Consider the following 15,145-nt stretch of genomic DNA (forward strand, 5'->3'; position numbering starts at 1 on the left):
CTCAGCTTCAGGCCACACCTGTGGTGTCTTTTTCATGCAGAGCCCTGTTACATTCATCTCGACAAATGTACAAATTCTAAAAGGCAGCGTGAAAATGTGTACAGTTTTAAATCACTGCATCCTCTTCCACCGAGCTGCATGAAATCCATGACCTCGTGATTTGCAATGATTTGCATCTCTTTCATTCCTTTCTCTAAAGTATATTGCAAATATCATCTCCCTCGTCTGCTATGCAGGAGTTTGTGAGTTCGATCCCAACCCTGACGATGCCTGTTGTATATTTGGAGTTTGCGTGCTCTCTCTCTCTCTCTCCACATGGTCGCCTGGATTTTGTCTGGCTCCTTTGGATTTTCCTTTCACATTTAGAACTATGCGTTTATATTGTTTGGCTATGACTATAAATTCCGACATATGATGATAAGCCACTTCTATTAGCTATCATATTGACCAAGTCGCGTCTGAAAAAGAGCTAATAACTCACTGGGCTTTATCTGGTAAAAAAAAGAATAATAATTCGAGTATGTCACGACATGCAGAAATCTCTATTTCTAACTTCTACAGATATCAGTGCACCACCTTGTGTCGTAGAATGGTCCCAGAAGATGGTGTCACCTGAACTATTTCTGAAATCACCTTGACAGATGTGGTTGCCAACACGCGGGGCACACCGTCTGTGCCCCCTCGAACTGAAATGTCTAATTATTATCAGAATCAGAATGGGTATTTATCATTGAGGAATCCGATGAGCTATGAAGCTCTTCTACACAGCTGTCTAGTAGGGGCAGGTCAGAACGTGATAAAAACAGACAATAAAAAACACGATAGGAGTCAGAAATTTAAGGAAAGATAAACAAATCACTTAAAAATGCATACAAATCAAACTAAACACATTTTTTTTTATCTTACAAGGTAAAGCCCAATGAGCTACAGTATTAGCTTCTATTTCAGAAGCGACCTGGCCACAAACGATAGCTCAATTAAGTGGAAATTGTAGAGCAGCCAACGACTCTAAATGCGTGTCTCTGAATATGGAGGGGAAAACCGGAGGACCCAGATAAATAAATCTACACGACGACCACGGGGAGAACTCGCACACTCAAAACATACAGGCATCAGGGTCGGCATCGAACCCCCGACCTCCTGCACATGCAATACAACCACTCTTTGCACAGACCATCAACGCAGTAGAATCACAGCTGGCTACCCAGGTTTGAACCTAGAATCTCAATGATATTAACCCCCCCCCCACCACCACGATCCACCAGGCCATATTCTCCATCTAATTGAATGGTAACAACAACAACATAATCTTCGTGGTTAAATTTCGATTTAAAGCTTTCGTGACTGCAGGGATTCATCTTCTTGGTTCTTTCGGTAAAGTCACGTAGAAGGGAAGTATTTTTATTATTAAAATAAAACATAATTAAATAATATAATATATTATTTTATTATGTTTTATTTTTATTATTTTATCACTTCCCTTCTACGTGACTTTACCGAAAGAACCAAGAATAAAAATCTTCGTGCCCAGCACCTTGCACACCACGCCGAGCTCTACCTTCGGTGCTGTGACCACGCTTCGCTTGACTCTTCTGCAGTTCAACGGCACGGGGCAGGGTAGCATATGCAACCAGGCGCTGATGGTCGTCACCGACGGAGCCGTCGAGACCTTTGCAGAGGTGTTTGAGAAGTACAACTCGCCCGACAAGAAGGTACAATTCGCAGTGGATCCTCACGGTCAACTGACAACACTCGCTGCTTTCACGCTTTTAGGAATTGCTCTTTTCTTTTTCTATTCAAAGCTTTCGTGACTGCAGGGATTCATCTTCTTGGTTCTTTCGGTAAAGTCACGTAGAAGGGAAATAATAAAATAAAAAAAATAAAACATAATAAAATAATTCTCACGACGTTTTGGCCACAACGCAAGCAGCCATCCTCAGGTGAAGACCAAGTCTGTCGGGGAGACAGCGTCTGAAGGACCCGACAGACCTGTTCTTCACCTGAGGACGGCTGCTTGCGTTGTGGCCGAAACGTCGTGAGAATTATTTTATTATGTTTTATTTTTTATTATTTTATTATTTCCATTCTACGTGACTTTACTGAAAGAACCAAGAAGATTTCGATTTAAAGCTTTCGTGACTGCAGGGATTCATCTTCTTGGTTCTTTCTTATTACTTCCCTTCTACGTGACTTTACCGAAAGAACCAAGAAGATGAACCAAGAAGAAGCTCTTTTCTTTTTTTTGTGCAACGCAGGGTGATCCATTTATAGACGACCCGCTCGAATAATACGAACAAATTCTACACTGTTGGGTTGCGATTGAGAGCTGCGAAGCATGGATTTCCTGCGCGTGCAACAACTATGTGGCCAGCGTGGAAGAGTAGGCCAAACACCCTCGAGAAGGGTTCTCCCGATGTCCTTCTAGTCCCTTCCTCCAGCAAGGGTATGACCAAGAAATTACAGGTCTGCACCTTTATCGTTTAGCTTCACGATGGGGTTGAAGCGAAGCCCTACTTTCTTTCATCGCAAACTATGGAAATATAAAATTCCAGCATCATACTCACCTTCCCTGACTAAATTTCAGGAAAAACCTGAGCATCGATGCAACTGTTCATCAGGAGGACGCTGTTTGGAATGCTTGGACATTATGGTTTTAAAACATTGTAACGTACACCTTTGCAAATTGCCAGCGTTGGTTTAGGCGCCGAATTATTATATTTCTACTCTCCAAAGGCAACATTGAGAGGACACACGACTGAATCTAAAGCTTATACTGTAAGTAAATTAACTTTAGCACTTTGATGCACCATTCGTAGGATTCGGTTACTAAAGTGGCTTTTTCCAGGCAGCTTCAAAACGAATTTAGAGGGCTTCACATTCCATTAGCGGTAATGGGCTACTACCAACAGAGATGCTCCTGGCTGGGCCAAGCATGTGGCGTAGCTTAATGAGCCACCCGACACACAATTAACAATAATTATAGCTGATGTAGTGCGTCCGTTTATTCTGAGGTAAAAAAATATATATATCCACGTTTTGGGCCTTGTTAAACTTATATGATATGTTATAAGTCGACGTAGAGGAGGCCCAGTACCGATTCAGATAATCACTGGTGATGGGCATGAGCAGGAATCGTACTCTGGTCACCAGGTTCGTAGCACTGCGTGCTAACCGCTACACTACCGCTCCTCATATTATATACAACACACACACATTTGTATTTAAAGCTTTCGTGACTGCAGGGATTGATATTCTTGGTTCTTTCGCTAAAGTCAAGTAGAAGGGAAATAATAAAATAAAATAAATTTCATATTTTTTCTATTTTTATTATTAAATATTGTTTTATATTATTTCCCTTCAACGTGACTTTACCGAAAGAACTAACACACGCACACTTTATTTAAATGTGTTCCGTTAAGGGACGCAACCGCGTGTGTTTCGTTAGCAGAGATGCCGCCGCAATGCAATGGTTAGCACAGTGGACTTGCAATATATTGAGGTCGCCCGTTCATTCTTCCGTAGTGACAGTTGAACGAGTTCACCAAATTTAGTCCATCGGCAGGTCGCGTGCAGTGGGGTAGTGTCCGTACTCCCACGTTTGGCTCGTGTGGAAGATTAGGCAAAGTACCCTCCGCCGAGCTCATCTTTGTGAAAACCCTTCTTGTCAGCAGTGGGTGTGAGCAAGCAATTGTAGGGCTGCGCCTTTAAATGTGTCTTAACAACAACGATAATAACGATGGCACGAAGGCGCAAGCGAAAGAATGACAAATAATATATGTCGTATGATTATTATGGTTGTTGTTGTTGTTGTTGTTTTTATTACAACTCAACGCGAGCCCGGTACAAAAGGCCGATCACAGAACGTAGCGGGTGGGAAAGCAGCCCGATTTTGGCACGAGCAGGACACATTGATGGGGTCAAGAAAAAATTGTGGGGCTAGCTGACCCCACCCAGATGGGGACCACGTCCGGTGGACATGAAGGTTTGCGTGGGAGGCAGGGGAATAGCAAATCATCTTAAAGAGAGCGGTACAATATGGTCGGGTGACATTGTAACAATTTGCACGTTAGCTGAACCAATTTGAATGGAAGGGGCAGAGGACTATACTTTCAGTTTTTTTCGGTAAAGTCACGTAGGTAAAAAATGAAATAAAATAAATTTAAATGAAAACAACTCAATTAAATCACGACATTTCGGTAGCAAAACAAGCCTCCTTTTTTTTCACTACAGCAATTTTGCTGTGGCGGTTCCACCTGAAGACGGAGGCTTGTGTTGCTTCCGAAACGTCGTAATTTCATTGAGTTGTTTTCATCTTAATTTATTACAATTTTTACTTACGTGACTTTACCGAAAAAAACTAAAAGTATGGATCCTTGCAGTCACGAAAACTTAAAATCGAGGGCAGAGGCCTACTTTACGAAGGAGGGATCGAAAGGACGGATAGAGGAAGACGAGACCGGAGGAAGGAGGCACAAACACGGAGCCACGTGACGATTTATTTTTCACGCCGAGTGACGGCTGCTGTGAGAAGCGGAGCGAGTGCTAGGGGTAGACAGAGGGGGTCCTTCGTTTACCTCATCCCCTCAGCTCCCGTGTCCATCTGTGCTTTATTTAACCAGCGCTGCTGGAATTTAATTTGCCCGTTGGGAATGGTCCGATGGGCCCCCCGGCCTTACCATCGCGTTTTTCTTCTTCATCTTCTTCACAATTTTGATCGCTTTTATTAAATTGTATTTAATTATCATTCGTAAAATTTTGATTTAAAGCTTTCGTGACTGCAGGGATTCATATTCTTGGTTCTTTCGGTAAAGTCACGTAGAAGGGAAATAATAAAATAATATAAATATTAAAAAAAATTCTCACGACGTTTCGACTGCAACACAAGCAATCATCATCAAGTGTGAAATACACAGAAAGAAAATTTGAAAAAGTGGCGGTTTTTCTTAACGTCAGCACCACGAACAGCGATTTAGCAGTTGGCCAGATGGATGAGTCATCTATGTTCGGTAAAGAGGAGAGGGGAGAGGAAGAGAATGGAATGCGGTCTGAAAGTCACCGTAAGCGTGAACACAATCAATTAAGACCCGAAATGGTTGATAAAATCCTTCCAATGATTGCTAAGCCAGAATCCATCTTCTCTGTTGAAATTGTCTGTGTTTGTATATATGAATAGCCTCATGAACGAACCTCTCATGGTAGCCAGATGGCTTGCAAATAACCTCTGTCTTGTATGTGTGAGCCAGGGGAAACGTCGTGAGAATTTTTATTGTTTTATATTTATATTATTTTATTATTTCCCTTCTACGTGACTTTACCGAAATAACCAAGAATATCATTTATAAGTCAAGATTCGTGAGGGCCTCAGAAAAATTGATAATGTGAAGCTGCAGTAAAAAAAAAGTGTTATTAGGTTGCGACCACTTTATCGTTCATTAATAACGCAGCCTGTATTTAATACGTTAGCCAATGGTGAATGGGGACATGAGCATGTTTTGTCGAAATATCGAGGTGAGATACGAAAGCCGTTGGAGTCAATTATCTGGCTTTAAAAAAACGCAACTTACGTCAAGATTCCGCAGAGGTCAGAGGGAACGTCCTATTTTCTCCGAATTTAAACGAAGCAGCAGCCCTCTTTAAATACCTTGAATTGGGGTCCATTCCATACCATTAATTCTGCCTTTCATAGTGAGGCCAACAGTATAAATTAGAGAGCTCCAATTAAAATGCAGCTCATTATAGAGAGAAGAACCGCGAAGTTGTTCTCTCTAATTAAGCGTGAAAGGCGTTTTTTTGTATTGTAATGCTAATGAAGACACTAATATGTAAGTGTACATGCGTGCATGCATCGTGGATATTCTATTTCTGTCAATGTCCTGTGGTGACATTCTGCGAGCACTGCCTTTCACAGGTCCGCATATTCACCTACCTCATTGGGCGAGAGCAGGCATTTGCCAAACCGATCAAGTGGATGGCCTGTGCAAACAAAGGTAAGTCGTAATCGATACACATACAGCGCAGTATAATACACGTCTACCGGCCGCGTGCTACAGCAGTACAGAGTGGCGGTCGGCTCAGTATAATACACGTCTACCGGCCGCGTGCTACAGCAGTACAGAGTGGCGGTCGGCTCAGTATAATACACGTCTACCGGCCGCGTGCTACAGCAGTACAGAGTGGCGGTCGGCTCAGTATAATACACGTCTACAGGCCGCGTGCTACAGCAGTACAGAGTGGCGGTCGGCTCAGTATAATACACGTCTACCGGCCGCGTGCTACAGCAGTACAGAGTGGCGGTCGGCTCAGTATAATACACGTCTACCGGCCGCGTGCTACAGCAGTACAGAGTGGCGGTCGGCTCAGTATAATACACGTCTACCGGCCGCGTGCTACAGCAGTACAGAGTGGCGGTCGGCTCAGTAACTTCGTCCATCCAGGGTCGATAACATAAGTACTATTTTACAGGGATGTCCACAGTGGTTGCCTTACGATCTAACTCGTCCTCCACCATAGAAATATGGAATTTCCACCCCTGGCTCACATATACAAAAGGCAAATGAGTGACATGTAATGCTCACTTCACCAGAATTACTGTTTTGAAAGACACTACTCAATAATGTATCGCAGGTAGGCCATCATCATCGCGATCCATGGGATAATATCCCAGAGGTGTCCACTGCACATTTCGTCAAGTTGTTTACACTTTCTTCTGTCGTGTGCCAATATTCTCAAGTAGTGCCACATCTTTCTGACACCAATCTCTGATGTTGTTGTCAAGCCATTCTCTGTTAGGGCTTCCTCTCTTTCCGTTTCCTTCCATTTTTCCCAAACAAAACACACTTTTAATTCTCCCGTTGTTGTCCACCTTTTACAAATTTTTGTCCCAAAAAGTGCCAGTTTCCTTCTCATTACTGCCTACATCAGGTCTGCTTCTATGTGGGCTTCAAGAGACTCGGTATGCAATTCAGCGCATAAATGCCGCCCGAGTATCATCGTGAGCGCACTGGAATTACAATCCAGAGGTGTGGTGCGATCTCCCGGCACGGCAATTAAAACGATGGTCCAGGTTTCTTCAATTCCTCCGACTCTGTCCACCCAGCAGTGAAAATGGGCACCACCACAATGAAGTTGATCGGCAGGTCGTGCGTTGTGGGGTAAAGGTGTGTGGGTGCGCCCACCTCTTCCAAGACATCTGGATGGGGCTCTTTAAAAGCAGCCGCTCGTGGATGCCCTTCTACCCGCAGTGGCGTGATCCAAGAAATTGCAGGGCTGCACCTTTACCATTTGCTGCTACGCTTGCGAAGATCTGCCACTGCCTGCGTGACACAGTATGCATGTGCAAGCAGCGAGCAGGGCTGACTCTTGGCTCATAAAGGACAAGGACTCACTCTGCCTTCACGTCCACGTAAATTAGTCCCCATGGCTGAGAACGATCCGTCCCTGCGCAAAATGTCACAGCTGTATTTTGTTCCCCAATGATTCCACCGAGTCCATTTTTGCATAATCCTTGCGTCCCGCCGAAGGCAACACTGTGCCACTGGGAAGAACGAACGAGACGCGGCTGACATTAGCGACGTGGTTGAACAAGGGAACACTGTGGGTCACAAAAGTATTCATTCATTCCGTTGGCATGGCTGGGTGCTCAGGCGTTTCATCTCACGTAAATCAGTATTGATGTAAATGGCACGACACAAGGACAATAAAAAAAAATTAACCCGTAAAAACAAGGTTTTTCACTATAAATCCTTTATATGCGTGGCGGCTAGAGTCCTCTCGTCCTCTGGCTTGAGATGGCTGCCACCTATGGGTCAGATGATTGTCTGCCACCATTAAGCAATTGGTAATTAAATATCTTTTTTTAAATCCCTAAAAAGTGTAAAATTTGGGAAAACATTTTTCACGAAAATTAATTGTCACGCACAACGAGTCTGTGTGCAAAATGTCAGCTCGATTGGATCACGGGAAGTGGGTTAAACAACGACCGAAAGATTTGCACGGTCGTAAGCAAGCAAGCACGCAAGCACGCAAGCAAGCAAGTGAACTTAATATAAAGGATTTTTTAAAAATGTATTTATTCATTCCGTTGGCATGGCTGGCTGCTCAGGCGTTTCATCTCACGTAAATAATTATTGATGTAAATGGCACGACACAAGGACAATTTTAAAAAATGCAGGACAGAGAGTAAAGAAAGTGCAGTGATAATGGAAACTAATTCCCGATACCTGTAACTTAGTTTTCCCTCGTGCAACACAGACTGCAAGATAAGCAGAACACCACACTGTGAAACAAGATGGATTTTTTTGCAACAATATGTGCTGCTCTTAAGTGGAAGAGTCACCAATTTTCTCGCCGGGCTATTTGTCTAAGATCCTGGGCTCTTTGCCGTTAATGAATTTCTGCCCAAAAGCAGACGCATAAATCACAGCGAACACAAATCCAGTTGCTACCACCGTCTCTGGTTTAGTTTTTCTTGTGTGCATCGCTCACAACATCACGTGGCTGCTCCTGCAGTTGTAGTGCAGAAGTTTTTTGGAAACATTTAACTGAACAAACTAGATTCGAAGCTTTCGTGACTGCAGGAATTACTCTTGGTTCTTTCGGTAAAGTCATGTAGAAATAAATTAAATAAAATGCAGGCAGATTAAATAATAATTTAATTTTATTTATTTCTACGTGACTTTACCGAAAGAATCAAGAGTAATTGAACTGAACAGCCTACTTTCCACACCACAGCATTATTGTATTTTCTAATCTGAAGCCGTTCATGTTTTTTACAGCAATGTTGATATTAAACGTTTAAATTACACTATCGTACTTATTCTCGGTTCTTTCGGTAAAGTCACGTAGAAGGGAAGTAATAAAATAATAAAAATAAAACATAATAAAATAATTCTCACGACGTTTCGGCCACAACGCAAGCAGCCGTCCTCAGGTGAAGAATGAAACACCACCAAGCTTGGAGCGTATATTTAAGCTGGGTTGGAGGGGGGGAGGTGGGAAGAAGAGCGCCTTGACAAAATAATTTGAACCCCCCCCCCGCCTACCTCCTACACATTCCTCTTGATATGCAAATTATTTTGTCAAGGCGCTCTTCTTCCCACCTCCCCCCCCCCTCCAACCCAGCTTAAATATACGCTCCAAGCTTGGTGGTGTTTCATTCTTCACCTGAGGACGGCTGCTTGCGTTGTGGCCGAAACGTCATGAGAATTATTTTATTATGTTTTATTTTTATTATTTTATTTCTTCCCTTCTACGTGACTTTACCGAAAGAACCAAGAAGATGAATCCCTGCAGTAACGAAAGCTTTAAATCGAAAAACTATCGTACTTGTTTAAAATAAAAAAATCAAGTTTTGCTGGCTGGCTGGATGACTTCCCGTGCACCGCCCAGCGCGCATTTTGATTGGCTGGAGGCCATGCGCCGCCCAGCTCGCAGAGGGGAGGGGCGCCCAGGTGGCCGGCACACAGGTAGGGGGTACGTGGTGGGGGGAGAGGTAGGAGAGTGCGTGGAGGAGAGTCGAGCGAGATGAGAGGGGAGAGGTAGGAGAGTGCGTGGAGGGGAGTGAGATGAGAGGGGGGGGGGAAGTAGGCAGCAGAGTGATCTGCAGTGCTCTGTGCTGTGTGTGTGTGTGTACGCAGGCTACTACACACAGATCTCAACGCTGGCCGACGTGCAGGAGAATGTGATGGAGTACCTACACGTGCTCAGCCGTCCCATGGTCATCAACCACGACCACGACATCATCTGGACCGAGGCGTACATGGACAGCACGGTGAGTGTCACGGCCGAGGGGCTGGCCGCCGTGACCCCCACCCGACCACCCTCGTCACCCACCCCGCCAACCCTTCGACGTGCACAGAGGGGCCGAGAAACGCGGCAACACGGCATGGGTGACACGCCTCGCGCGCCCGATTAGCGCGGTTGGCTGCGTACGGTGTGAAATAAGTTCAATTGTCATCTCACTCTACTCCCCGCCCCGCACCCTCCTACCTCTCTCCTCACTCCACTACCCTCCAAATACTCTCCTTACCCCCCCCCCCTCTCTCTCATCTCACTCCCCTCCAATAAAGAAAGTGCCACCTAGAAACTCTGTCTCTGACTCGTTGACACTACATTTGCAACAACGTGGTTTGCTTAATAATTTATTTTGTGATGCTGCATAAGGACGGTATGTCCTTTCTGTGCTATGAAGAAGAGCTTCTTCTTCTTCGGCAAGGCTAATGTAGATGCACAGCAACAACTAAAGTTTCAAATGTATGTGTGTTGAACTTATTTTGCACCGTACGTAGCCAACCGTGCTCTTGGGAGGTGCGGGGGAAGGATAATAAACTAAAACAAGCCAGATATACACATGAAGAAGGGCCATTGCGATTATATATTCTCCATTTTAAGGCCACTTTTATTGATGAATGTGAGTTTTGTTTGCTTGCTTATTGAATAATTTTGCGGCCCTCGCAACGTGTGAGATTACCACTGATTTGGGGATTGCGTTTTGATTCTGAGTTGCTGAAATACACTTTTCTTTCTCTCTGAATGGTTGGCTATACTTTGTGCATGCTGGCTATTCAAATCAACAGCTGCCCCAAGCCCAAAAGGTAAGAGCACAGCAAATTAATTTTACTGCAGGGAAACCAGTAATAATAAGATATGCTGGTTATTTACCAAAGAAAGCCTCACTCAGTCTCAAGACATTTTTTTACGAGGGTCCTGCATTGGGATGTTTGGCCATTTACATTCATGAGCATTTGGCGCGTGGGAATAATTGGCTGAAGAAAATCTATGCATCCGAGGGGATTGCACTCAAAGCTCCGCACAGATGGATTCACTATGCAGACAGACGCGATTCAGAGAGGACCAACTCTACCCGTGGACTGCACCTATTGCTTAATGTCATCTGCAGTTAATGCAGTTGTGTCGCGTTGTCTTTGCTAAATCGGCAATGAATTATCTCCCGCTATAGTTGGACCAGCTCAAACATAGCTGATTCCAGCTGTGAATTTTGCGAATTAATTATCCACCTCGTTATTAATAATAATAACGTGAATAAAGTTAATATTAAGGTAAACAGAGAGGGAAAACACTTGCCTGTTGACGCTTTACAGCCCTTGAAATGCAAAGGCGCACTTTGATTGTCAACTGATCGATAAACGAACGAGAGAGAGAGAGAGAGACTCGCCGTGGCATTTGGTGTGCGACCCCTTGAGCCTGACGCTCAGTGAGTCGCACTTCGTGGCGCTTTGAAGATGTCAATGCCAGTCCGCTCCACCGTCGTTCCACCGTGCGACGATTAGTCTACCTCGCGACGATTAGTCCACCTCGCGACGATTAGTCCACCTCTTTCTCATTGGCGACAGAAGAAGCTACTGGAACCTGCGAAAGAGTAATTTGCACGCCTCGCCGGACACGCCATTGCAAATACGTTTAAATAAATAATTTGCAAACTCGCCTGTCAGATAAATGTCACGTTTTCACGAAGGACAATGTAACGTAACGTCAATATGTTGTTATTGTTGTTGTGTTGTTTAAACTTTCAGCCGTAGTCTCGCGGGAGATGTGAGTTGTCTCGCGCAGACGTGACGATGACTGACGCCGATTGCTCTGTTACCCGCCAGCTCTACTCAACCTCATCCCAGGGGCTACTGCTCATGACCACCGTGGCCATGCCTGTCTTCAGCAAGAAAAATGAAACGGTGGGAAACGACACGTACGCAAACACACACAAAGACTCACAAACACACACAAAGATCCCGTGTGTAGCCGAGACAGTCTGCCGAGGCAAGTGCTGTTACAAGTGTAGAGAATTTCGATTTAAAGCTTTCGTGACTGCAGGGATTCATCTTCTTGGTTCTTTCGGTAAAGTCACGTAGAAGGGAAATAATACAATAATATTAATAAAACATAATAAAATAATTCTCACGACGTTTCGGCCACAACGCAAGCAGCCGTCCTCAGGTGAAGAACAGGTCTGTCGGGAAGACAGCGTCCGACAGACCTGTTCTTCACCTGAGGACGGCTGCTTGCGTTGTGGCCGAAACGTCGTGAGAATTTTTTTATTAAGTTTTATTTTTATTATTTTATTATTTCCCTTCTACGTGACTTTACCGAAAGAACCAAGAAAAAGTACTCGGAGACGGAGGTATGTTAAGGGCTTTCGCCAGGGTTTATTAAAGCTGTTACAATAATACACAGCAGGGTACACAACTCCCAGGGGCTAGGGGTCCTACTCTGAGTCCGGGTCCCTGCCGGCTAGCTCCGGTCTCTCTCTCTCTCGTGTCGGATCGGGGACTCTGCCGACTCCACCGAGCGGAGAGAGAAGCACCTCTACGGCTACCACTGGCTTCTCCCCAGACTCCCTATTCGATCCCTCTCTCTACCCCTGGTTCCCTCTTCACCCTGCTTACTCTACCCGTTCACACAGTGACCCCGCTTACGTCACGGGGTATCCCTTAAGTACCCTAGGAGACGTGACGTCATCGCACTGAACGGCACACCTGACGTCACGTCCCCATTTTACTCCTCTACACAAGGACCCATCAAGACCAGCGCACGTGGGGGTGGTGTGACTAGCACCACGTCTGACCACCTTTGTCTCCCTCGTGCTGTTGCTTATAACACTGCACATGGTATTCATTTAATGATAAATTCACCTAGGGGAGGCCTAGGACCAGTTTAGATAATCTCCGAACCCAGGTTGCTGGGATCGGAGTGCAGTCTACTAGTCCCAATAATATTTCTCCCCGCAACACACAAGCATGCATATGCACATAAGCAGGTACACACACACACAAAGACAAAATCCCCCCTATAGCCTGAACAGACTGTTGGGGCAAGTGCTGTTAGCGAGCACTTATGAAGGCCGGCACGGTACACGAGGGGGTGGGTGACCAGCACCACGCCCGGCCGCCTTTGTCTCCACAATGGCGATGTTTACACACCGCACCAGGTACTCATTTGAGGCTGAGTCCGCCTAGGGGAGGCGCAGGACCAGTTCAAATAATCGTCACCAGCGTTGGCCGTGAGCGGGAATTGAACTTGGGTCGCCGGGTTTGTAGCGCAGCGCGCTAACCGCTACACCACCGCTCCCCACACACGTACAAACAGATACAGATACACACACACAAATAATATTCCTCCAATCTGACCACAACATGTGGTGTTTAACTATTCTGCGAGCCAGAGGTCACAGGGTTACAAATGCCAAGCAGTTCAGAATTGACCACTGTAAAAACAGTAATGGGGGGTGGGGGGGTGGAACGTCTAGGAATGGGTTGGGTTTTTTTTCTCATCAAAATTGAATTGTAAATCAAATGAAGTGAAGCCTGCAACAGACATTTGACCAACGGGGTAAACCGAAATCAGCTTACCGACTCGGATCAACAACAAAAAATGGGATCCAATTCCTGTTCACAGAGCAGTTTAAAACCAAAATGTAAATCAGTTGGGGCCGGGCGCTTCGAGGCCCTGTGGTAGACATTACTCATTGCCACAAGTGCTTTATTAAATTACCTGATGGAACACGGCCATATTGAGACGTATATTCCCTGTTTGGCCTTCGAAATGTTTTATGTATTTCTCTTTTTAAGGGGGAGTGGGGTTCACCTAATACTGCATTGAAATGCATCGTTGTGTTTTCTGTGTGTTGCACATGAATGCCACTCCAAGTTCTGTTTAGACCGGTGGAAACGGGACTTTTAAGAAATGAAGAGATGCTTGCATCTCATTCGTGCTGTGCAGCATACGTAAACATGGGCTGAATTCGGCATCAGATACACCCAGTGCTGCCCTCAATTCATAGAGCTCGACTGCAGAGCCACTGCACTTTATGGCAGCATTCCCGCAAAATATATAAAGTATGAAAGACTTTTATCAAAACGTACATTTTAAAATAACGTTAATGAGTTGTTCCAACAGGAGTTGGCAGGCAACACAATTAACCAGGCTCGGACGATTCATGACCCAGATTTTAATAAAAACGGGTTGCCACCACTGGCTCAATGCTGGTCACGAACAAGAGGCGTTTAGCCACGTACGTGGGTTTTTGCATGCACCAGGCATATTCCTGAAGATGCCGGCAGCAGTGCGCGGCAAAGGCTTGCGATAGCAAATGTTCAACACGCCCCCAACCTGGAAACCCGCACCAGGAATAACAGCGGTGCTGCATTACTTAGTAAGGCCCTGATGCCCTTTGGCAATTGACTTTTGAATTTAGTGAAATGTATCGGAGAGCATCGGCTGATGGGCATTATTCCCTATTAGCTGGCAGGGACGAAACGCGTTTGCATTCACGAATTCTTTTGCCGGTTTGCGCGTTCAGAGGTCCCATGGCATCCTCCTGGGCGTGGTGGGCACAGACGTGCCACTCAAGGAGCTGCTCAAGATGGCTCCTCGCTACAAGGCATGTCCAGTGTGTGTGTGTGTGTTTGTAGAACTTCTCTCGCACCGTACATAGCCAGCAGCGCCAATCAGAGGCACGGGGGAATAAAAGGGAGGTACGTTCAAGGCCTGATGATGATGATGATGGGCGCATATTGGGTCAACCTCGCGATTGTGCGCTTGTCCCGGTGGGGTCATGGGTCACAACACTTCCCATTTATTTGAATTGAAGCCCTTTACCATTCCACTGCTGGATGAAGGCCTCTCCACACCTTACCATCCGTGCAGCTGTTTGTGCATTATCAGCAGCGTCTCTTTACTCATGGAACATTAGTCATGGCCATTTTTGGGTGAAAATGTAAACTCTAAGGACTTGGATAATTAAACTAATATTTTTACTATTCTTAGGTTGTTTTCGGTAAAGTCACGTATGTAAAAAATTAAAATTAAAATTGTGATTTTTATTTTATTTTTATTTTACTTTTATTAATTTTAATTTTTTACCTACGTGACTTTACAGAAACAACCTAAAATATGAATCCTTGCAGTCACGAAAGCTTCAAATCTAGAATTAATCTTTTTTCTGTTTGCACAACTCATCCAGGGAGTAGCTCAGGAGTACAAAATTGACAAATAAGTATAACCCATAAAAACAAAGTTTTTCACTCTAAATCCTTTATATGCGTGGCGGCTAGAGTCCTCTCGTCCTCTGGCTTGAGATGGCTGCCACCTATGGGTCAGATGATTGTCTGCAGTATTAAACAATTGGTAATTA

General features: G+C 44.9%; 1 protein-coding gene across 1 annotated transcript in view; it reads left to right on the forward strand.

The window, feature by feature from the left end:
- The window catches only part of LOC133342646 (voltage-dependent calcium channel subunit alpha-2/delta-3-like), a 161,579-nt gene that overhangs the window by 44,370 nt on the left and 102,064 nt on the right, over positions 1–15,145 (forward strand). The window contains exons 11-16 of the mRNA XM_061551930.1: positions 1,599–1,712; positions 5,909–5,987; positions 9,636–9,769; positions 10,575–10,592; positions 11,610–11,687; positions 14,312–14,392. Coding sequence (XP_061407914.1) covers positions 1,599–1,712; positions 5,909–5,987; positions 9,636–9,769; positions 10,575–10,592; positions 11,610–11,687; positions 14,312–14,392 — 504 coding nt within the window. The remainder of the gene's footprint in view (positions 1–1,598; positions 1,713–5,908; positions 5,988–9,635; positions 9,770–10,574; positions 10,593–11,609; positions 11,688–14,311; positions 14,393–15,145) is intronic.

Source organism: Lethenteron reissneri, chromosome 15 (genome assembly GCF_015708825.2).
Source record: "Lethenteron reissneri isolate LAM-NWPU_2019-01 chromosome 15, ASM1570882v1, whole genome shotgun sequence".
Lineage (NCBI taxonomy): Eukaryota > Metazoa > Chordata > Hyperoartia > Petromyzontiformes > Petromyzontidae > Lethenteron > Lethenteron reissneri.